We start from the raw sequence: 26,020 nt of genomic DNA on the forward strand, positions 1-26,020 counted from the left end.
AGCAATCTCCTATTTTAGATTGTACTTACATACAGGGCTTGGGAAAAGGTTGGTGCCCAATAAATATGTTGTTGTTCTTTAAATAATTAAGAATTCAAAATTTATCACTGGGAATTTTCCAGAGAATGATCTCCTATGCCTCTGCTAAGGTTCATAAAATCTGTGCCATTTAACACACATATATATATACACATAAGCATCACTGCCTCTAGAACATGGCACCTCAAGAAATTTCAACACTTTTTTAAAAAATTTAATTTCTTTTTTTAGGTTTTAATTTAATTTAATTTTTTATTATTGTTCAAGTACAGTTATTCCCATTTTCCCACCACCACTTTTCCCCACCTCCTACCCTCAATCCTACCCACTTTTGGCTTTGTCCATGGGTCCTTTATACATGTTTCATGGTGGCTGGATTGAGGCCTGAGTGGTAGTAAAGTTACCAGCTAACATGTAGGATGTCAGCTAAGATATAAGATACCCAGTTAAATTAAAATGTTACATGAACAACGAAGTTGAGAATCGATAAACATGATTACTTCTCAAGGATGTCATGACATTTCCTGGATCACAATAGTAAACATTCTCCTCTCTCTTCTCTTCCCTTTCCTTCCTTCTTTTACTCTCTTCCTTGCCTTTCTTTTTTCCACAAAAGTTTATAGGTTGTCTACAATTTATAAACAACTCTTAGCTACACTAGCTAATTGAGTGCTTTTATAATTCTTTCTGACCAAGGTTTTAAAATCCATTATTGTGTATGTTCCCATTTTCTATTTTTATGTTAATGATTTCCAAATGTTGAGTAAAGGTATTGGGTAAAAGATGAAATATGTTTATATCATAATGTGGAGTCTGAATTTGGTAATCTGTACTCAAATTACTCAAAAACATTAAGAAAAAATTCATTACATGTACATTTTAATCTGTCTCATTATTGAGAGATAAAGGGTATCTACTTAAGCTTGGAAAATATAGAAATACATATTTTTAGGTACAGATACATATGTCCATATACTTTTAACCAATACACAACTGCAGACATACATAGGAATGTGGCCACTTAGGATGTGAATCAACCATTATGACACTAACTGACTAAGCTATGTGGTATGACCAAATTTCACTGAAAAGGCTACAAACACATGACCAAATAGTTGTTATTTTTATATCCCTTAGTATATACTATTGAGAATATTTCTCATCCATGAAATATATTCATAATTGTAACATAAAAAAGTGTGGTGGTTGCCAAAGAGAAGGGGGTGGGTGGATAGTAAAGGGTAAAGGAGGTCAAATACATGGTAATGAAATATTTGATTTTAGGTGGTAGGCACAAATGCAATATAGAGATGATATATCACAGAATTGTAAACTTGAAACCTATATAATCTTATTAGCCATAGTCACCCAATACATTTAACCTAAAAGATAAAAATCAAAAATAAAATGCAATACATCAAATACAAATGACTAATATTTAATAGATTTGCTGTTGACCAGACACTGTTAAAACATGCATTATGCACTCTTATTTTCTATGGTTATGTGGAATACATGTGATTTCCATTAAAATCTAACTCAGTTCATCTGATTCCATCTTCCTACCTTTTTTCTACCAAGAGTAGTTACTGCTCTGGTGTTTACTTAACATGCAAATTGAACATCAGAAGGAGCTAGAGTTTTGGTTTCTATTATAAGCATGCAGGACAGATTTTTTTCCTTAAGTTTCTCTGATTTTTTTTATGTATGTAAATTTATTTCTAAAATTTTTAACAGTTTTAATAAAATATAATTGGCATGCACAAATTGCACCTGTTTTTTGGCTTTGAAAAATGACAAGTTGTAATATAAACCTACATCTTAAAATCTATTCCAGAAATCAAGATGTTGATCATATCAATCACCCCCAAAAGATTCCTCATGCCTTTCTGGGGCATTTATCCCCTTCTTACCTTTCTCTAATTCTTTATCCCCAAACAAGCATTGATAAGCTTTCATTTACTATAAGTTAACTTCATTTTCTAAAATATTCTACAGTGGAGTCATATAGTAGACTCATTTCTGTCTGGCTTCTCTCAGCACAGTAATTTTGATATCGCCCATCCAGTTGGGTGTATGAATAGTTTATTGAGTATTATTCTTAATGTATGTTTACTTAGGTGTTGGTAGATATTTAGGTTGTTCCTGGTGTTTGGTTATTATAAGTAGAGCCACCATGAACACTGTAAATATAGGTCTTATGGTTTCATTTTGTGGGTGGGTATATAAATATAGGAATGGAATGACAGGCATATGGTTAAGATATGTTGAATTTTTAAAAAATTCTCAAACTGCTTTCTGAAATGATTGTACTAATTTTTATTCCCATTAGCAGGGTATGAGAGTTCCAGTTATCTCATCTCCGACTTGGTTTGCTCAGTCCTTTTCATTTTGGAAATTCCAGTGGATGTGTGCTAATATCTTGTTGTGATTTTACTTTGCATTACTCTAGTGAGTAATGATATTGAGCATCTTTCTGTGAGCTTATTTGCTATTCATATGTCTTTGGTAAATTTTCTGTTCAAGTATCTTGCCTAAGTTTTCATTGAGTCATTTGGTTTTTAGAGTTCTTTATGGATTTTAAAGACACATAAGATAGTTGATTGGCAAACATTTTCTCCAAAACTGTGTCCTGCCTTCTATATTGTGTAGAATTCATGTTAATTATTCTTTAAATGTTTGGTGGAATTTGCTAGTGACAACATTTGCATATGCAGATTTCTTATTTGGAAAGATTTTAAGTATGAATGCAATTTCTTTAGTAGTTCTAAGGATAGTCATATTACCTATTTCACCCTGGTTGGATTTTAGTCATTTGTGGTTTGGGAGAAATTGCTCTATTTCATCTAAGTTGACAAATATATCAATGTAGAGTTATTTGTAGCATTCCATTATTATCCTTTTATTATTTGTAGGGCCTGTGATAAAGTGGGGTTTGGCTGCCTGCTGTTACCCACAGACAAATTATAGAGACAGAGGCTAATGAGAAAGGAAAGAGGCTTTTATTCAAATGCTGCATGATCCTGAAGAATGACAGACTCTTGTCTCAAAGCCCATATCTCCAGGAAACCCAAAAGAAAACTCAACTGTCTTCTGCCAGACCAAAGCCAAAGGCAGCAACCTGAGTTCCCTCTCCCTTTTAAAGTATCATCCTTTTGGAACTGCAAGCAGATGCTCAGTGGCCATCCAGGGGCTCAGTTTTTCTTCTGACCACTGTCCAGCTTCAGGCTCCCCCTTATAGCCCATGTGTGTGGGGTTGGCACTGCCATTTGTCATAAAGCTTCCAGGGCCAGAAGATCCTGTGCATACACCACACAGTATATTCACTAGGTAGATCAGAGAACATCTCGTCCTTCCCCTAGTTTATAGTAGTTTCCTGTGGGGGACGGACCAGGTGCTTTCTCAGCCCAAACTTCTAGGTGTTCCAGGGGGGTTCATCGCCCAAATGATCCCTTGTTTTCCCCAGGCTAGACGACAGGTTTCAGTGGTCTTGCACTTTCCCCTGCTGCCATTCTGGCCTCTATGGCACGTGTGTCTGCCTTTCCCTGGTCCCACCCCCAATCAGGTACCAGAAGGAGGTGGGAGGGCTTTTCTCCCTATCCCACTGTCTTACTAGCCTTGTGTGTGTTTACTACAATGCTTCGTCCTGCTGCCATCTTGTGTGGGGATGGAAAATCTGTTGCCTGGAGCAGGGCATTCCCCACTGGAGTGGAGCATTCACCAAGCACCAGCTTGGTTACAGGGACAACTTGGCCTTGCCCACAGTCTCAGGTGGTTGCATCTCCTCCTGAAACCCTGCCTGTTTCCTGTGCTCTGGCCAGGCAATTGTTATCAATAATACACTATTTTTTGTTACGAATACTGATAATTGTGTCTTCTGTCTTTATTTTCCTTACTAGTTTTGCCAGACTTTTATCAATTTTGTTTATTTACTCAGAGAAAGAACCAGCTTTTGATTTTAATTATCTCTACTTTTTTTTCTTTAACTTATGGAGATTGACATTTTTACAATGTTTCATTTTTTTTGCATGTATCTGTCCAGATCTCCCAACACCATTTGTTGAAGAGGCTATTTTTACTCCATTTTATGCTTCTTCCCCCTTTGTCAAATATTAACTGACCATAGAGACTCGGGTTTATTTCTGGGCTCTCTATTCTGTTCCACTGGTCTATGTGTCTGTTCTTATGCCAGTACCAGGCTGTTTTGATTACAGTGGCCTTGTAATACAGTTTGATATCAGGTATTGTGATCCCTCCTGCTTTGTTCTTCTTTCTGAAAATTGCTGCAGCTATTTGGGGTTGCTTATAGTTCCATATAAATTTCTGAAATGTTTTTTCTATGTCTGTGAAATATGTAATAGGTACTTTAATAGGGATTGCATTGAATTTATAAGTCACTTTGGGTAGTATGGACATTTTGATGATATTTTTTGAGATAAGTTATTTTAGGCTGCCATAGTTTTCTTTTAATGTTACAACTGTATTACTCCTCAGTCTTGCACTTTTTTAAGAACAAATCAACTATCATTTGTAGCTTTATTCTTCTGTACACAACTTTTGTGTCTGTGTCCTTGTAGCATTTTTTCTTTTTCACTATTTTTGAGTAATTTGAGTAAGATGCATCTTGGTGCAGTTTTTTTTTTTTATGTTTCTTGTGCTAAAGGTTAATCAAACTTCTTGAATCTATGAATTTCTTGGATAAATGACCTTATAACTTCCATCAGATGGGGAAAATTTTGATCTATAATTTTATCAAATATTTTTCTATTTTCCTTCTATCTCTTTTCTTTGAGAAACTACAATTCTCTGTATATTAGATACCTGAAGTTATCCTACAGATAACTAATGCTTACCACTGATCTGGGCAGATCACTGATATTCATCTGTATAGTCTTTTTCTCTATGTTCATTTTGGATAATTTCTATTGTTATGTCTTTAGGTTTTCTGATTTTTTTCTTCTACAATATCTAATCTACACTTAGATCTTTCGCTATTGTAGTTTTCATCTCTAGAAATTTGCTTTAGATCTTTTCAAAATTCTTCATATATTTAACACATTTTTGCTTTCTTTTAGTATCTATCAGTGTATTAATCCTATTACCTGCAATTTTGGGGGCAATGTCTATTGATTACTTTTTACTTTATTTTATGCCATATTTTTCCATTCCTTTGCATACCTGGCATTTTTAATGTATATTAGACATTATTAATTTTACTTTTTCAGGTGATACATATTTATGTATTTCTATAAATATTCTTGAATTTGGCCTAGGAGGTAAGTCATTATAAAAAAATTATTTTGAGATTTTGCTTTTAAGCTTTGTTAGATAGAACCAGACTGATATTCAGTCTAGGGCTAGTTATTTCAAACTACTAATGCAAGCAATTGAATTCTCTATCCAGTGTCTCATGAATTATAGAATTTTCACTCTGGCTGATGATTACAGCCAAACTTCTTTCCTGTCTTTGCCATGGGTTTAGTTCCCTCTCATCCATTTGGGTGATTTTTTTCTGGGACTTAGGTAGTTTATTTGCATTCATGTACCCATCAGTATTCTGCTGGAGACTTGGGAGGAAGCTCTCAAGATTTCTGCAGGCTTCTCTTGGTGCAGCTCTCTCTTCTTTGATTCTCTGATTGGTGAACTCAAACTGCATTGTCACACCTCACCTCCCCATGCCATTTACTCAAGTCAGGGAGGTCCTCAGGCTTCACTCAGGACACCCCAGCCTACAACCTCCCCTTCTACATATGGGGCGGTCTTAGGTCTTAACTCATTTATTTCCTATCTCTCAGGGATCACTGACACCCCCACTGTTTGGTATCCATTGCTTCACATACGTTGCCCTGTCTTAAGTTGTTTATAGGTGGAGGATAAAACTAGTAGGTGTTCCTCCATTTTGACTGGTTATATATATAACCAGGGGTGCCAATGCAGTTGACTATCTATATATATCTGCATATGTCTAGTACTAACTGGGTACTTTATCTATTAAATTTTTCTTGTGAGTACCTATAATTTATTATCACAACAGAGAACTTCCTAAAATGGTGGCATCATTTGAAACCCTGTATTTTTTAAGATAATTTTTGAAAGTTTAGATAATGGTACACTTTTCTGTTTGGTTATTCATATTATATATACCAACTTTTCCTAAACAGACTAGTATCTCTGTATAAAAATTAACATAGAGCAGCTGGTATTTTATAAAATGATGATGCTAGACAAGCATTTGTGATAGGAAGTGGAGGCGAATACTATATTTGAGTGTGCATGGGATTTTAATTAAGCTAAAATTAAGCATGTTAGAAATTGTCCAGGAAGCTGATGACTTTCATTCTTATTCTTACAGAATTTATGAGTTGGAAGATTCTATGATCAAAATGGTCAGAAATGCATATTTATGTGCAAGGGTCTGAACAGACTTTCTGCCCTCCCCCACCTCTACCCTCCCCTCATACAAATGCCTTGCTTCAAGAAAAAAAGTACCACTTGCTTGGCCCATAGTAGAACTTTAAGAGTTAGCAAGAAATCTTTCATTGTCTTATTGATGTTCTACCAGTGCTTTAACTCAGGGGAACTCAGGGGAGAAAATTCTTAAGTTATTTCAAAATTTAATAAGTAATGAGTATAAAAGGATATGCTTTTTAAAAAGTACCTTTCACTTACTTTTATCATATGTTATCTCAGGAATCTTTACAACAGCCATCACCTGCAAATATTGCTATAGCCTCTTATCAAACATTTATCAGGTCAGAAATAAGGCTTAAAAATTAAGATTTAAGCAAAATACCTTTGGCTTTTACTAAGTACTATTGCCATTTAATTTTGGTGGTTTTAGTGGTCAGAAGATTTTATATGTGTGTGTATATATATATATATATATATAACACGCATATAAATATATATGTATATATATATATAAAATCTCCATCCATCCAGCAATAATCATTTTTCAAACAAATAAACCTTTTGGTGTCTCTGAGCCACACTAGAAGAAGAGTTGTCTAAAGCCACACATTAAATATGCAAACACTAATGAAAACTGATGAGCAAAAAAAAGGTTTTAAGTAAATTTACTATTTCATGTTGGGCCTCATTCATATTCATCTTGGGCCACATGTGGCTGGCAGGCTGTGGATTGGACACCCTATACATTCTCTCTTCAGATTCTCATATGGTGTTTATTCATTTGATTGGAAATATAAAATCAGTATATGAAGTTGTAAATATACTTTTTTAGTATCAGTCATTCAAGTATTTAAACATAAGAGTAATAATCATAAATAAAAGTAAAATATTATATTATGTCTGTACTTGATTTTCCTCTAAATGTTTTCTTGTGCTAAATCTTACCCATATTCTCTAAAGAACTAAAAGTCTGAAGGCTCAAAGATATCTCTATAAAACTCATTCACTAGAATTACTATGAAGCTCCTGCAAACTGTCTGAGGTCACTTGAAGTGCTGAAGATAGAAAGATGAATAATCTTGCCCAAGTCTGAAGTATCTTCCAATTAAGTGGGAGGAATGGATACATAAGATAGGTCTGTGGTGTGTCAGCATATCCTAGAAGCAATGCGTGTTGTATGTACACCAGACAGAGGTGCTCATAAGGAATACCTACAGGAGTCTTGAATGATGAGTAATAAACTTGTTGAAGGAGGTAATGGAAGAGATCCCATACTTAGAATGGGACCAAGGATGAGGTTAGTTACAGGTAATATGCATAAAGGGAAGAATGCGAGGAACATGAAAAAAGTGTTCAGAGAAAGACATTTTACTACAGTAGCAGAAGAACAAGAAAAGAAAATGGGAGCAGAGAGAAAGGCAAAACCTGTATATTTTGGGTGTATAAAACTTGGAATTTATCCTATACCTAATAAACATTAAACATTTAAAACAGTATATTTTCCTTTATGGTAGATCAGGGTCAGCAACTTATAACGCCTGGGCCAAATCCGGTCAGCAGTAGGCTTATAATATTAAATAACATTTCATTAGTACATAGCACACCCATTTGTTTGTGTATTGTCTCTGTCCCATTTTGTGTTACAGAAGGCAAGCTGATAAGTTGTGATATAGACTGTATGGCCCACAAAGCCTAAAATGTTTACTGATGCCGACCCCAGCTCGTGGGGTCCACGTCATTATAGATGAAAATGAGACATTCCCATAGATTACCGAATCCAGTGGAGGAAAAGGGAAAGCATCACTTTTCTCTCAAGGGGAGCAAAAGCCTTGACCCTCACTCCAGTGAGCTTTTATTGTCTTACTGGGCACATTACAAGAAGGTCCTCATTAACTATGCACAGGCTCCCTTTAGGTGGTTACCTTATACAGAAAACAAAGGAGAAGATGCTGGTAATCACATCACAGAAGAGGGATATTTGCAAATGAAAAAGCAAAAGTAGTTGGACTGGTTACACTCATCCTTGGAAGGTTTAGCCTGGTTTTTAGGAAGTTGCTTTGCAGTAAATGTCCTCAATTCAGGGTGAGGGAGTTTTAGCAAAAAGCAAGACTCATAGCGCCTAAGTACATTGCAGGCCTGATTCCCCATGGGAGAACCTATCCAGGGGTGTTGGTCCTGTGAATCTCCAGTGAGAGCTAGGCCCACACTATGCAGAGCGGCTTCCCACAGTTTACTATCTGGGTCTTTACAAAAATGGCTTGCTGACCCCTGAGCTAGATCTCTCTAGCATAGTTTCTCAATCTGGACACTTCACATTTTGGGTCAGCTAATTCTTTGTTGTGGTGGACCAGCCTATGCATTGCAGAGTGTTTGGTAGCATACCCAGCTTCTACCCACTGGATTCCAGGAACTCTCCACCTCTCCCATCATGATAACCAAAAATGTTTTCAGACATTGCCAAATGGTCCCCTAAAAGGACAAAATCACCTCTGGTTAAGGACGACTGCTAGCAGCTAAATAGAGTTTGGTTTTGATTGAACCTGATCATAGTTAGAGTTAAAACAGTAGAAATTTGGATGGAGTAAAAGAACAGATGTTTAAAAAGAAATTTTGAATGTGAAAATTGCATTTAGTGTTTATAAGCATGGAACTTCAGACATGAAAGTTAGAAATGACCTCTAGAAATCTAGCTTTCAGAAATCTAGGTTTCAAATGAGTTCTAGAAATCTAGGTTTCAGTATGGTGTCTTAGGTCAGTGTCAGGTAACCTTAACTGAGAAATAATAGTAGACGAAAAGCAGGTATCAAAGGAATGAGAATGAGTTCAGTTTTGATTGTGGTGGGCTTAGGTATCTATGATATGCTAGGGTAAGAAGGCTGATAAGCTATTGAGTATGAGAAAAGTCTGGCAGATGTACATTGGAATGCCACTAGATAATGGCTAGTGTTGAAAACCATAGATGTAGATGAAAACCATTGAGTGCAGTGTCAGAAAAGTCAAGAGAATATAAAATCCTGTATAAACTGTGGTTAAAAGAGGTTTTTATGGTAGAGGGAACCAGAAATGAAGATACAAAGTGTCCACTGTATTTCTAAATTAGGGAATGACCCACTGAGGGTGGTAGGAAATTTCATAGAAAGAGGCATAAAAGATAGTCAAGAACTTTTAAAAGATAAGAGAAGACAAACAAGAAAAGAAAAAAACAAAAACAAAGGTCAAGAACTCCATGGCCTCCAAAGAATACTGTAAGGAGAGTCATCACTTAGTGCTGGCCAGAAGCATTTTCAAAAGTAGTATAAGTGAGCAAGACACTTTGCTTAAATGTTTTATAAGGTTCCTTGTAAATCCCCAGAGTGTTGTACAGATACGGCACTTGGTAAGTGGCAGTTATGGCAGTATGAGACTTGGTAAGTGGCAGTTATGGCAGTATGAGAGGGTTTTCAAGGGCACCAGCATCACACCAAACATTTGCAACAGTCTGTAATAGAGATAGAGTGTCTGGGGATTAAACTGTTAGGAAGTCATAGTTTGCATCTCTTTCTCCCTTCATAATATAGATCTATGGTCATATGCAAGATACATCTTAATATAGCAACACATATATTATGCATTACATATATGTGTAGGTTTATAGTTGATCCATTTTGTTACTTTCACTGAAGCTGATTCACTCAGCAGCCCTGTTTTTAGATGGTTTAAAAATGATTTTAAATAAATCGGTCACAGCCTTCTTTTAATATCACCCTATCTGAAAGTATAGAAAACACAGCTGAAGAAAAATGGGCACTTTAAACATTTTTAAACAATCCAGATGAATAAGGGGAAGTGAATTAGGTAGCCTTTGGCAGGGCACAGTGGTCTGGAGAAGGAAGGACAGCACTGCCAGTTCCTCCCAATGACCACATCGGCTGCCTTGATCATTCTAAGACTGCCAATGCCTCTTCACTGCATTGCCTCTTCCCTTCCTTTATCTACTCACTCAAAAAGAGCTGTTGAATGTTTTCTTTTCCATACACCTGATACTGCAGGGTACTTTAGAGATAAAAATATGGAATGCATAGAATATTCTCTGCCTCAGAAATAAGGGGAAATAGAAAATAACATGGAGTGATGAGAAATGGATGCAGGCAATATCTAGACCAGTGGAGGTTTCCAGGGAAGAAGCTCATAAGATTTCTTGGAATAGATGATGTTGGGCTGAGGCTTGATGTCCATTTAGAGTTATCTGGAAGGAAGTCAAAGAATGGTTGCCTGCAGAAGTACAACAGTGAGGGAGAATGGTGAGTTCAGTATATTTCAGCATGGCAGGAGTGCATGATCTTAATGGCTAGGAGATATTTAAATAAGAAAAGACAATGTATCATGAAGGTGGGAAATCCCTGTTGAGCAAAACTGTGAAAAATTGACTAGACAGGTATATTTAGAACACTATTGATTACACTAATTGATGGGTTTTATGGAGATAACTTGGTTGAGATGAAGAAAAGGATAAAACTTTAGAGATGTTAGGATATAAAATGATCAAGGCATGTTGATGAACCAATTTGGACAGACTCCATGTTTTCCAGGTAGGCAAGTGTATAAATGGTAGATCCAATGGAGTAGGACCAAATGGGAGAGTATGTATAAGGTAAGAAGGTATAGAATATGTTGGTCTTGAGGTGTGTTTGGGATATCCAAATTGTGCTGTCCAGGAAGCAATTCAGCATGTTGGTATGAAAATCAAGAAAGTGATTATTGTACTTTACACACACAAAATTTAAAAATCATTACTTTATAGTAACAGCCTTGAGGTGTTTCAGGTTGCTCAAAGAAGATATTCCTGGGAGCCAAGAAGCAAATGCTGTTTTGCCTGTTTTGGATTTTTTTCCTTGGGGTTGGTTTCTAGTTTCAGTCCCCTGTGATCTAAGAAAATGCTTGGTATGATTTCAATTTTCTTGAATTTGTTGAGGCTTGTTTTGTGTCCTATCATGTGGTCTATCTTTGAAAATGTTCCATGTGCATTTGAAAAGAATCTGTACTTAGCTTCTTTGGGATGGAGGGCTGCATATATACCAGTTAAGTGCATTTCCTCTAGGGTATTGTTCAATGCCACAATATCTCTGTTGATATTTTGTTTGGAAGATCTATCCATTTTTGACAGTGGGGTGTTAAAGTCCCCCACTATAATTTTGTTGCTGTCAATATCTTTCTTGAAGTCCTCCAAGATTTTCTTTATGTATTTGGGTACTCCTGTGTTGGGTGCATATATGTTTACAATGTTTATGTCTTGGTGGATTCTTCCCTTGAGTATTATGAAGTGGCCTTCTGGGTCTCTCTTTATGGCCCTTTTTTGGAAGTCTATTTTGTCTGATATGAGTATTGCTACCCCAGCTTTTTATCCTCAGAAAACTAAAAATGGATCTGTCTTTTGACCCAGCAATTCCATTGCTGGGACTATATCCTAGGAACCCTGAAACACCAATCCAAAAGAACCTATGCACCCCAGTGTTCAGAGCAGCACAGTTTACAATAGCTAAGTGCTTGAAGCAACCTAGGTGCCCATCAGTAAATGGGTGGATCAAAAAACTATGGTACATTTACACAATGGAATTCTATGCAGCAGAAAGAAAGAAGGAGCTCCTACCCTTCGCAACAGCATGGATGGAGCTGGAAAGCATTATGCTAAGCGAAATAAGCCAGGCAGTGAAAGACAAATACCATATGATCTCACTTTTAACAGGAATCTAGACAACAAAACAAAGAAACAAGCAAAATATAGTCAAAGACACTGAAATAGAGGACAGGCTGACAATGACCAGAGGGAAGAGCAGAGGGAATTTCAGGGGAGAATGTTCAGGTACAGGAACAAATATAAAGGACACATGGACAAAAACGGGGGGGGGGGGGGGAAAGGGGAGGGAGGTGAGGAGGGATGGGTGGGTGGGCTGGAATGGGAGTAAAAGGGGGAAAACTATACCTGAACAATGATTAAAATAAAATTTTGAAAAAAGAAGCAAATGCTGAAAAACACATACATTTAGTAGAAGGATGGAGGAAATTGTGTTTTTAAAGAAATTGTGAGGCAGGTGACAGGATAACATAAAGAGTGGGAGGGCGGCCAGGGAAATGACTAATTCAAGAAGGGATGAGTCAATGGTTTCATGTGCTACAGAAAAGATCAAGTTATGTGAAACAGAAAAGTGTGGTAGGAGGAAAAATCCCTGCAATAAAGTTATTGGGTTTGACATATACATTGTTAACCATTGTGACTATGATGTTTCAATAAAGCAGTGTGCACAAAAATAAAAACTTGATTGCAGAGTTCGGAGAGTGTATTGGAATGAAGAAGTGAATTGGATTTGATTATTACTAGAATGCTAACCCATCCTTGCTAATTCCCAGTTACCACACTATGCTGTGGTTAAGTATAATTCTTAAAAAGGTAAAAGCCTGATGATGGTCATACAAATATATGTTGATTGCATAACAAAGATTTATTCAGCTTTTTATGTAAAGAGGAAATGAATATTGAAACAATTCAAATGAAAATTTGATTTGTAGAGATTTGTATTCTCTACTGGCAAAATTTAGTTTGTGCTGCCAAGACAAAGGTCATTTGCAATTGCTTCAGACAGGAATTGTTTGCATTGTTATCAGTTTTCTACAACTTAAGTTTTATCCTACAGAGCTGCAAAATAGCTTAGTCAAAAGCAATCAAAGACCATACCTCTATAGAATTAGGTAACTCCCAAGGGTCCATTGGGAAATGACCAGCATTCTACTGATAGGATACCCAAATGCAAGACTATTTGTATGTCCACTGTTTCCTATAACAAAGGGTTGTACGTGTGTTAATCTTAATAAATAACTATTGAAGTAATGTAATAGGTAGAAATGATGGGGGCCAGACCATTTAAGTGGTGCTATGTCAAAAGTGTGTAGTATGTTAATGGACAGAACATTTTGCATATTATCAATTCCTTTAGGGTTCTAGTTAATGCTAATTTCAATCATGCCATTTTTTTTTTTAGTTAAAACTTTCATTAGAGATATTAGTACCTAGCAGGTAGTGATAATATTATTATATTCGCAAGATAACTTAAATATCACACATCTTTTATCATTTGGACCTATTTAGTTAATATTTTCAAATAGTGAAAATACATAACCAATATTTAATATTATTTAGGTGCATATGTTATTTTCATGAAAAATATAAATGTAGTGGATCCTACTTCTTAATGTTCCCTCACTATTATCAAACATTGCTGTTACAGTGTTCAAAAGTAACATGCTATCTGTACTTAGCACCTCATTGAAGAGAAATAGAAATTTTATTCTTTATAATAAATATTTTCATCATTTCATAAAAATGTGCATAATTCTTATGCTTCTCTACTCAAGATAACATAACTCAGTTGGTTGATGTTAGGATTGACTACTGCTAATGTTTAGTAACTTACCATATGAATGTTTATTTCAGTTACAAGTATCATCTGACTATATTTTAAAACTAATATTTGCCATGTGATATATAATATATACAATATATTCAGCCTAAGAAATGAAGAAAATTCTGCCATTTGTAAGAATATAAATGAATCTATAGAGCATTGTGCTAAATAGAATAAGTCAAACACACAAAGACAAATATTTTTTATCTCACTTATATGTGAAATCTAAAATAGTCAAACTCTTAGAAGAACAGAATTGCATGGTGTTACCAGGCACTGAGGAGAGGGAGAAAGAAGGTGGGTAGATCAAAGGGTATGAATTTCAGTTCTACAAGTTGAGTAAATCCTAGAGATCTACTGTACAGCATGGTGCCTAGAGTTAAGAATGCCATATTATAATCTTAACTATTTGCTAAGAGGATAGATCTTATGTTTAAAAAAGGAATAAATAAAATAAAGTGTGCAGGAGGAAATTTGGAAGTGTTAGATATATTTATGGTGTTGATTATGATGATGGTTTCACAGATGTATATTTATTTCTAAATCATACAGTTGAATACAGTAAGTGTGTATAGCTTCCTGTTTGTCAATCACACCTCAATAAAGTGGTATTAAAATTAATGATTTCCAAAATGAGCAAACATGATTAAGTTCAGATGCCAAACCCTGTCTTAATTCAACCATTGTCACATACTTTCAAAAGCTAATGTACAAAAGAAACTTTTACTGCTGTTGAAATAGTGTGATCTAGTTTCAGTGCCAGACTGTTTCTTTGGAGAATATACACCATTGTTAACTACTTCATGATTTGCTAACCAATTGTGATGACAGTAATATTTTGAACAACAGATTTATATAATACTAAGTAACTCATTTCAGTATCTGAAATAGGAATAAGCTTGTTGTATTAATAAGATAGTTACATTAGCCACACATATCCATAAAACATTTTAGCCATTTCCTAGGAGAATTGCCTTCTCTGTTTAGTAAGGAGAGAAAACACTTGGATAACAAATATCTCCAACAAATAAATTGGCCTGCCTTGGTTTCCTGTCTGTACTCAAAAACAGGCAGTCAGACTGACCCTGGTGAATATTTGGTTAAGGAGCCAATAGCTTTAGGAATGGGGTAATTTTACTTAAACCATAGAGCTTAAAGAGATCTTTTATTTAGGCTTCAACAACAAATGAACATCTGTTCTTTTCAGTGTAACTAAACAAGCTGTTCTTGTACCTGATAAATACAGGGTATGGCTACCAGTGAATTCTGCAAAATGTGGAGGATGAAAGCACATAGGTTTGAATGTATGCACTGAGTGTGCTCGGCATCTCCTGGGTGTGTATAAAGAGATCAGAAAGCAGCAGAAGTAGTTCCTTTCCCTGCAACCATTATTTCAGCTCCATCATGTATTCAGTCCCCAAAGAGGGGAACAGTTTTAAATGTTCCCTATGGTAGATGGCTCTGGAGTGTTATGCATGCACGGATGGGGTTTCTGTATAGAAAAATATTCTAGGGCTATATTAAAACCAAGTACAAACCTGGCTAAAATAAGTGTTTCATGCTGCAAAGGCTGCTCAGGAAATGAAACCCAGTATATATTTCATGCTGGGACATTTCTAATTCAGTGTTTCATTTTCATCCATTTATTGAATAAATAGAATGTTGTTACATTGCACAATTAAAATGAAATGGTGGAACTGGCTTTAAGTAAGAGAACTTGGGAGCATTGTCATGTAAATTCTTAGCAGATGCTCTGAATTCATTTTCTTTCTTCTGCATTGTGACACTGGATAATCCCAGGAGCTGAGATATAATTTGGCATTCTTTTTTATTATTTAACTCTCATATATTGTCTATGAGGAGAGCTCCCTGGTTTAATTACATGAAGTATATGAATGGAGGAAGGAAGGAATACCATAGGATTAAGGCCCTTTCTCCAGGTGATCTGCTTTGCCATGAACTTTGGAAGGAGATGCTTTCAAGGAAATGTCTCTGATTGAAGTGGATGAACTTAGGTTGTGGTCATTCACACCCCCCACCTTCATTCACACATCTTGGCTGGTTAGAACCCACAGAAATGGAGACCTGCAAGATCATTCTGGGCATTTTCAGATGAAGGGTAAGGGGCCCTACCAAGGCCTCTCAGCTGGTTCAGTGATTACTGAAGGGGAATTCAGGAATTCCCCTTTCTCCTCCACATTAGCTCCTCTCTCTTCTCCTCACTGTCTACCAGCAGTGATATAAAAGTCAGACACTGAGTGTCCATTTTGCATTCTGTGTGTTAGAATCTTAAGGGTTAATGTTTGTGATGGCATCAAAATAAGAATATAATAATGTTATTAAAATAATAGTAACAAAAACAAGAACAACCACCCACTGCGATGAGAGAGAAACAGGAAGAGGGATGGGGAGGGAGGGAGAGAGAGAAATAGAATATAGTCTTGAATTAGAAAACTTGGAATTTAAGGTTTTTCCAGGTCCTCTCATTAATATTTCTTATTTATACATTTTCCTGTGTGATGGTTATCTTTATCTTTTCAAGCACATAAATAGAAGGGGAAAAGTGTGTTTTATTTTATGTCCCAAATTAACTTAGTTAAAGCCATCCATATTAGACTCAAAATTCTATAGCCTGGATTAAGATCTTAACTCCATTAGAAACTAAATGTTGAAATTATCATATAACTTCTTTAAATATCATTCTGGGCTTTTTGTGAGAATTCAGTGATGATATGGAGTAGCCTGTCATTATACCTGACATTTATAAGTACTTTATAAATCTTTGTTAGTTTTCCTCTCTTTTTCCATTTTTCCTTCTTTCTTTCCTCTGTCTCTCCCTCTCTCCCTCCCTCCTTTTTGTCCTCCATGCTCCAATTGCATCTCTAGAGAACACCATGTAGATGGTAGGGATGTTTCTAACCTTGCCAGTCACCAAGCCCCCAACAGAACCAGTATGGGGTTGTAGGTGATATCAATGGAAAAAGCTTTTCAGAGTGCATCCTTTTCTAATCCCAAGGGCTCCCCTCCTAGGGGGCTCTTGAACCAGGAAGAACATGGGAATGTGAAATATTGTTGTCTTTGAATGGTGTATCCATGTTTATAAAGATGACAGAAGCCTATTAACCATGATTTAAAAAGAGAAGGGAAATCAGTTTTAATCAGTGGCATAAGCAATAGGTCTAGGGTCGTCATAATAATAATGTAAAGATTTCTTTCTACCTTAGTAGAGTTATATGTAGATGCTGATGAGTACTGATAAGCTTAATGTTGGTCCCAGTAGATGTATAAATAAACTGTAGAACAAATTTCAGGCCTGAATGATTCAGGAGATGCAAAAGCCATTGCAAAATACATCTAATGTCTACTGCCTGTCCTTCCTGTAAATATAGAAGAAGAAGTCGCAGGTACTGAAGAATGGAGATAGGTGAGCGCACTGGGAGGTGGATCAGGCAGAGGGCACAACTGATGCAAAGAAATGTGGAAAGTTTCTAAATGGTTTTATTACCTTAAGGCAGAGGAACTCTGGGAAACTGGTACAAGACAGGATAGAAGGATGGGCAGATACACATGATAAAGGCGCCATAGGGTATGTGGAGCAGTGTGAGCTTCATTATCTCATGTGGATGGGGGATGTTGTGTGATAGCAGAGCCAACCCACTGCAGGACAGATGCTTCAGGGGGCCAAAGCCTGAAATTATAGGTGCATTCTTAAACCCTAAGAGTCATGAGAACAAGAGAAAGAACCCGTACACTTAGGGAACACAGAAGATTTTCGTGTGAACTAGATAATTTTTGAAAACTTTCTCTACTTTCACATCCTTTGCTTTAAAAAGGGGGGAAATGTGCTTTCTTTCATTGACAAGAACTTCTGCAAGTTCTCTCTCTTCGTGCCTCATTTCTTCTTATCCCCCCTCCCTTGCATGTTGAAATAGGTTTTTATTTCTTTCTCAAGCCCACTTGTGATCCTTTCTTTTCATACTTCTATTTTCATGATGGATGTCAGTCCCGTTGCTAGGCAGCTGTTATGCTCAAGCTACTACTCAGCATTCTGCATGCTGGAAATTAGCCCCAAATAGCTAGAAAATCACCTGCAATTATCTTTACCATGAGAGTATGAATATGAGGAGTGAAAAAAAACAACCCAGGCAAGTTTGTAGAACTAGTGAAATGTGTCCCTATTTAAAATAGCCAGACCACTATGGTCATGGCATACATGCCAGGTAGAGAAATCTCACCGAGCCCTGTGGGAAATGATCAAGGAAATGGTTATAGAAAAAAACACATCCCTATCTCATAAGAGCTAAAAATGAATGAAGAAAATAATTTTGAGTAAAATGAAAATATACAAAAATAAACATGAATTGAATGTACAATTTGTATGTTTCTACAAATGTTGCCTATAACTGTTGTTGGTTCTTCTTTACCTCTGAAAAATGAAACATCCAAAAAGCTTTGATTAATTTCTACTTCACCCTCATGCTATTGGCCTTTATTTTTATTTATGTGGTGAACCACCAGATCCCAGCACTTGTGCTTCTTCACCATCTGCTAATGTCTTGATGCCATAGGCATCTGGTTTCTTTTGTGTCTCTGGCAATGTCCTGATTCCCCAGTCACCAAATCCAGCAGCCCCCTCTCAGTGTGGACATGCTTTAAGCTCTCTGCAACATGTAGTGCTGCTGACCACATCCAAACTCTGCCTTCCCTTGGATCCTCTGAAACTGGGCAGCCCCAGTCTTGCTTTCCTGCTCCATTCCTCCTTGCTCTGCCCTATGGGCTGCCTTTCTCTTAGTCCTCTAATATAGAGCTCCCGCAACATTTCATTTTCCTCTTTGTGTGGATTATCCATTCCATCCTAAGGGATGAGTAATGGTTCTCCCCAAACATTATTTTGTTGTTCTCAATGAGGTAGCTGAAATATGTCCATGATAAGAAAATGTCAATAGGTCTTGAAATAAGAAAACCACATCTTTTCTGGAATATAATTTTGGCCCCCAAATGTCATCCTTTATATTTGAGCATATGTGGTGAAATTGGAACAGGTCTTGGTAATCTATGCATTTCAGGGCAGAGATTCTTGCTTTTAATAGGTGCTCAATAAATATTTGTTGAATAAATTAAATATAAGGAGCTTAGGACTGAAACTTTCACAATAGAATTTTCTTTGCGAATGAAGAGATAAAGTCAATACTCAGAAAATAAACTATTACAAAGAAACTGCATTTCAGTTTTGAAGCATTAGCTTGATATACATACCTTGTATTTTTCTAAGGAAATGAATCTACTATTTCATAGCAGATTTTTTAAATCTGTTAATGAGTTGTCACTAACATGTTTCACCTGATTTTTATGATGGCTGCCTAAGCTCTTGTATTATCTCTAGGTCCAGATGGATAGGTTGTCTTAAAACTAAAAGGAACAATCACTTTTGAAAAGAGAAATATTGATTCATCTTTTTCTTTAGGTTCTGCTTTATAGTTCTCTGTTTTTGTTAGCTTTTCTCTGCTTCAACTGCAATCTATCCCTCTCAGCAACCTCAAAATAAATACAACCTATGATGTAGTCTTTTCATTTATAAGTTTTGTAAAGTACCCTATGTATGTTATTATCTTAATATCATCATACTCCCAATACTGTAAGTCTATTAAGGAGAATTTGCCTACTTGAATCTTTGAAGTAGAGGAAGTACTTCGTGAATAGTGTACAAGTTAAAGAATTTTTCAGTAACTGATAGAACTTGCCATTAATACCCATGCATATATATTGGAAATTTAGGATGTAGAATGGTGAGAAGAAGTTGAAAGTCCTCAGAGACATGGTCACAAGAGAAGTGAGACAAGTGGAGCATCTAACACAGCTTTTGGTTAGAAAGAAAGAACCAAATATTCAGCACCATAATGGAAGTAGACTCAGTTTTCTAAATGGTCAATACCATGCTATCCAGTCAGACAGAAAGTCATGACAGAGAAGAAACTAACCCAGTTGAACAACTGTCAACTGGGAAGGGATTAAATGTGGTTCTGGAATTTTGGCTGAATGAGCCCCTGTGAACCACAGGACCCCACTTCTGAACATGGATCTAGATATCCCTCATCTCAAGCCAGGATGAGACAAAAGTGGGTTTTCTGGAAGAGTTAACATGTATTTCTTACAGTCAGTTGATTTATTTTGGATGCAGGACAGATGTCAGCCTGAATAGAGAGGTCTTCAGTGGATTGTGGTACCTTCGTCTTAGACAAAAGAGGCTTGGTAGGTATGGGGATTGAGAGCTAGGAAGTCATACCTGTGACCGCACCTGTGCTCAGGACCTGTGCTCCAGGATCGTTATTACCATATGGCCTCAGATTGAATTTTCTGTGAGATCATGTTTTAGCCCAGTAATAGACCAGTGACACCACCTATAGGTGACACTCATATCCCAAAAGACAAGGTGATTTTAATTACACTGAAAGAGAGTACCTTACCCTGTCTAAGGTGACATTTTTGTCTTTTCAATTGAAATGTCAGAATTATACCATTTTAGGTGTCAAAAGAACAATATAAAATGAGAAAAAAAGACACCAAGAATATGAATTTTGTTCTGACTTGTTAATACTCTATTCAGATACTTGAATTATGCAAATTCAATTCTTGGTGATAATTAACGAAGTTCCAGAATAAGACAATTCAAAGAGAATAAAAAGATAATTTGAGTGATTTCATTTCATTGTGTAACTCTGGCTAAATGGTAGAAATGCACTGATTTTCCTGAGTGCTTGAATGAGTCTGTATTTCATTACAAGTTACTAGTTTACTGTTATAGAAGAGGCCCATCACTAAAAGGTTAGAGAGCAACAAATTACCTCCTCATGTTCTGTGTACTAAAGATTCCTGTTGGGCTCTATCTTTTCTGTTTTTCATAATCAGTTTCTCCTTTTTGCTTTCTAGAACTATCTGGTGCTGTGGGCTTGTTAGTTTCTGCCTAGGCTGTAGCAATGGTGTTGGAGAGATTATCTCTGGAGTTAGATTGTCCTGGGTTCAAATTTCAGCTCAGCCAGTCTTACAATCCATATAAGTGTCCTAGAGCTGCCCTAACAAAGTACCACAAATGAGGTAGCTTAAAAGAATAGAATCTTTCTCATAGTTCTAAAGGCTGGAGGTCTAAATTCAATGTGTCTGCAGACCCATACCCCTTTGAGACTCTGGGTTCAATCCTTCCTCCCCTCTTTTAGCTTCTGGTGGAGGCCTAACATCCTTGATATCCTTGCCTTGCAGCTACATAACTCCAAACTCTGCTTCTCTCTTCACATATCATTTTCCTCTTATTATAAGTACATAGTCATGTTGGATAAGGACCCATCCTTAACAGCATCATCTTAACTTGTTCACATTCGCAAAAACTCAAATTCCAAATAGGGTCCCATTCACTTATCTGTAGGTGGGTGCACAATTCAACCCATACACTTCGTGTGTAAACTTGGGCAAGCCACTTACTTTCTATGATCTATCAGAAGATTAACATTCAGACCTCCTACAGCTATGAGGAGTGTGTAAAGCAACATATGAAAAGTCCCTTGTATTCCCTTCAGTGCTCAAGAAGCATTACTTCCCAACCCCCAAACACCCAGCTCAATTTCTTGGCTTCCCATCATTTATTTGTACTTGCTCCATACAAAAGCAATCTAGCAGACACCATGGAAGGTACAAGGATGACCCCCTGCACTAGGGAAGCTCACACACTTTGGGGACAGATAGGAATTAAACTACTGTTTGTGATACAATGTAGAATTTGTGTAGCATCCTGAGAAGCATGAGCGCACACACGCACGCGTGCGCGCGTGCACACACACACACACACGCAACTCTGAGAGAGGGGAGAATTACTCACTAAGTAGTTTGCCAAGGGCCTCACAGCAAATTTGCCACACAGTTGGAACCTGAAGCTATGTCTAGATCCCCAACCCAGTTTCTTTCTTATTCTAACACATTGTACAATTGTATTGTTTGTCATCTTTGAACCACTCAAACACTGTGAAGCAAAATCCATGTTTGCTCACTGATGCACTGATGTCATACACTGGCATCTTTGGGGATGCCCATAAACTTTTAGGCATTCATCTTACTGTTCTCTTCCCAATTTACTCCCATACCCCAACCCTCCACACACACAATACTCCATTAGACCCATTTCCTTCTTCTGTTCTACCCTTGACATACATCTTTCTCTTTTGCAGCAATCACAATATGGCCAGTAAAAAAAAATTGCTACCAACTTCAGTGCCTGCTGGGTAGGAAACCACATTCTTGCCTATTATTTTTTTAAATTACTGACTACTTCTATCATCCACAGATCATTTCAGTCCATTCAGTGTGATCAAAATGATGAGCAGGATTTTTATATCCTTGCCACTGGCACTACAATTTCATGTTCAGTTGCTGTTACTTGCTGTCTTTACTCCTTCCCATACCCTGAATATGACATACAAGCAAAAATCTATACATGAGAAGGAAGGCTTGTTGCTGATGGTGATATACTTATTTTGTCTGAGTCAAGGTTAGGAAGATTATGACAATTATTAATCTAAGACAAATAATATATAGATAGTCATCAATTTATGATGTTTTCACTTAAAATTTTCAACTTTACAATGGTGCCACAGCAATACGCATTCAGGAGAAACCGAACTTCAGATTTTGAATTTTCATCTTTCCCCAGGCTATTGATAGGTCCAATACTCTCTTGTGATGCTGGGCAGCGGTAATAAGTCTCAGCTCCCAGTCAGCCACATGAGCATGAGGGTAAACAACTGATACCCTACAGTGTATTCATTGTTAGATGATTTTGCCCAACTGTAGTTCAAGTAAGTTTTCTTTTTTGTGTGTGCTACAACTTCTTTTGTATTTTCATTTTGTTTTTTGTTGTCTTATTACAGTTGTCCCAATTTTCCCCTGTTGCTGTCCCCTGCCCAGCCCACCCCACCCCTACAGCCAATCCCCACCATGTTGTCCATGTTCTGAGCACCTTTAAGGTAGACTGAGCTAGGCTATGGTATTTGATAGGTTAGGTTTGATAGGTGTATTATACACATTTTCAACTTCACATACTTTCAGTTTATGGTGGGTTTGTTGGAACACAACCTCATTGTAAGTGGAAGAGCATCTGTACTGAGTTTTCAGTGACAAAGAGACAATGCTAAGGATGTAAGAAAGAAAATAAACGCCTACTACTGAAAAACTCAAATAGGTATGTTTTCACAGTCTGTGTTATAGCCAGAGCCATAGTGACTGCGGCACTGGCTCTCATACAGTGCTCCTCATTTATCTACAGCACTTGCAGAAATAAGAAATGTGTGTGAACCTGCTGTGGTTGTCAGTGGGACAGCTCTCAGTCCAATTCTCTCAGTGCTTGGTCAGAGGGAGGGTGTTAAAAATGATGTGTAGGCAATGTACTCCCTTCCTTCATTGCCCTAAGGACACACAAAAAAACTCATTTAGAAGCTGCCAAATTTGCTTCTGCAAACTTTAGATGAAATGCTAAGATAATCTATAGAAAAGAACACAAAACTAGGTGATTTCAATCTTAGCATTGAGTTCCCTTAGCAGCCCAACATGAAAATCATAAACACAGTTGAACTGGATGGAATTACACAAACCTTTACTTGCTTCTTTTCTTTCTCTTCTACTTCCTCCTTCTCCCCTCATCCTCTTCTTCCCTCCTCTTCTCCCTGTTTCTCTTCCTCATCCTCCTCCTTCTCCTAAAGCAGTTGTACTTATATGTCAGGTTTAATACCATAAGAGCAAAGAAAATTTTTAGATAGATTTTTCAATTAGGTGATATAATTTTGAAATGAATTTTTAAATAAATTCATGGAAAACTATTTTGGCTAGGGGATGAAAGATCATAATTTAAAGGAAATTTTCAAAACAAAATAAAATACCCTTCTGGAAGATTTAAAACACTCAATTATCTAATACATGGGAAGAAAGCTAGTCTGACTCTCACTTAACTAATAATTCTGAGTGTTTTGATATTCCTTTATTGGAGATTCTAACTATGTTGAGGTTCACTCTCAAATAGGAATAAAAATGCTGGAATTTCTTAAAATATGTATATTTTAAAAATCATTCTAAATATTTAAGTGAAAACCAACAGATTAATTTTCCTTCCCTTCAAAGCTTGTTTTGCTACCTGATTTGCATCACTGTATGATAGTGTTAAACATTCATTAAAGGATTCACGATATATTTAATTTAAAAATCACTTTCCTTGTAAAAAATGTGTTGTTTCACACCTATTAAAAGCACCATTGATGGAGTATGTATAGACATGTGGAATAAAGTAAAACAGGGAAAAATTTAAGAAATAGTGTAACAAAGACAACTCTGTTGCATACAATCATTGGCTTGATGGCTTCAGTCACTGCCTTCATGTCCCTGCTGCTTTTCACAGGTATAAGCCCTTGGCGGAGACACTCCCCAGCGAGAAGAAGAAACTGTCTGCTGAGGAGAAATGCCGACTTGTTCTCCAGCAGTGTAAATTACAAGGCTGGCAGGTTAGTGACCTACAGGCTACTAACATACCAGTTAGGGTTTTAAATAAGTGAGCTGAGTCATTGTGGGGAGCCACTGGAGTCTCACTGGCAAAAACAAATTGCTTTGATGTGTTTGACCAGGCGAGACACTAAGTGTATTCCCTGGAAGCACATCAGTCTTTCTGATTTCCGGGTTTCAGCAGCTCACAGCAAACACCCAGAGGAAGCCAACAGGGCCCTGCACTGCACAGCACAGAAGTTTGTAAAGCCCCAACCAGTGTGTCCACGTTGCAGATTTAAACATTGTCAGCAAAGCTTTTGGAAGGATCCAAAAGGCAGCAGAAGCCAGAGGAACCAAACTGTGAGGACAGTGTTGATTTCGTTGGCTCTTAGCTGGGACCTTACGAATGTTCTTTAGACCTCGCCTCCCTTGGCTCCTCAAGGCTTATTCAGGCTTTTTTTTTTCTGTTTCTTACCTACCACATACTGAAAATGTCACTGTCCTTTCAGCCTCATTTAATGGCAAAATCTTCATAATTGGAAACATTTAATTACGCCCTGTGGTCCTTTTGGTTGGCAGAACCCAGGGGCCCACTGGAGGAATAGCTGGACTTCCAGAAGGAGGAAGTAACATGAAACAGAATAACACAGGAAATACTCCCCAGAGACAGTAGGACCCTGTGGAGTTTGTTTATTACCTTAAACGACATGAGTGTGCCACCTTACTAGGGTAAGGAAGAGGAGATTTACAACTGAAAGGAATCAAGAAGTTACCATAAGAGCAATAATGGGAAACGAAGTCCAATGCACCAGAAATTATTGGGCGTTTCTAGCTATAAAATAACTGTAAGTGCTTCAGTGGCAAAGTGTGCAGTGAATACTAAATAGTTTTGGCAAAACATAACAATTAATGGGAAGTAGATATAAATCTCATTTTAAAAATGAGAGGTAGAGAAGGAAATTCCTGGCTTTTCTACTATACTGAGCATTTTTCTTTTAAGTAGTAAATGGATGTTGAATTTTTAAAAAAATGATAAGGAAAACTTCTACAGGTGAAAAATACATGGCAATCAATGAGGCCCCAAACAAGGTCTTCACTTCAGAAATGAAGTGAGCAGAGGGTTCAGAACTGCTGTCCGAGAGTGGCTCGATCGAGGCAAACAGCCGGAGACTACGGACTTGTCACCAGCATACTCGTCCCTCTGTGCCAAAGAACTAAGGGCCTAGAATTGTAGCACTGATGAATAATGATTTGGTTGTCTTGTGCCAGCCAAACTTATTTCTTTATTATCTTTTTTCTTAATTTTCTTCTTTTTAATAAAACTAATAATGGAGTTAAACTTTAAATAACAGTGTGAAATAGGAGGTTTACACAGTTCTAGTAGTCATGGATGCACATCCTGTCAAAAGATTGGGTTAAAAAGAAAGAGGAAGGAAAAATTACTAACAGAATAATGTAAACTAGTCACTCTAGAGTCAGTGGGGGCCATGTATAGAATTGTTTATCAAGCCGGTAGATTAACTTAAGTCATTTCAACTGAATCATTGCTGGAGTTCTTAAGTATTTGGATAATAGGGGTTCATAAATAAGTAATGCTAAGATATTTTGTGTTTTTTTTTTTA

The 26,020-nt window shown here is 36.9% G+C and overlaps 1 protein-coding gene across 4 annotated transcripts in view; it reads left to right on the forward strand.

Moving 5' to 3' along the window:
• Window positions 1–26,020, forward strand: part of MYO16 (myosin XVI) — a 595,311-nt gene that overhangs the window by 460,186 nt on the left and 109,105 nt on the right. For all 4 annotated transcript variants that reach the window (XM_036011451.1, XM_036011450.1, XM_036011452.1 and 1 more), the window contains one exon: window positions 24,316–24,418. In XM_036011451.1, coding sequence (XP_035867344.1) covers window positions 24,316–24,418 — 103 coding nt within the window. The remainder of the gene's footprint in view (window positions 1–24,315; window positions 24,419–26,020) is intronic.

The sequence above is a fragment of the Phyllostomus discolor genome, chromosome 11 (genome assembly GCF_004126475.2).
Source record: "Phyllostomus discolor isolate MPI-MPIP mPhyDis1 chromosome 11, mPhyDis1.pri.v3, whole genome shotgun sequence".
NCBI lineage: Eukaryota > Metazoa > Chordata > Mammalia > Chiroptera > Phyllostomidae > Phyllostomus > Phyllostomus discolor.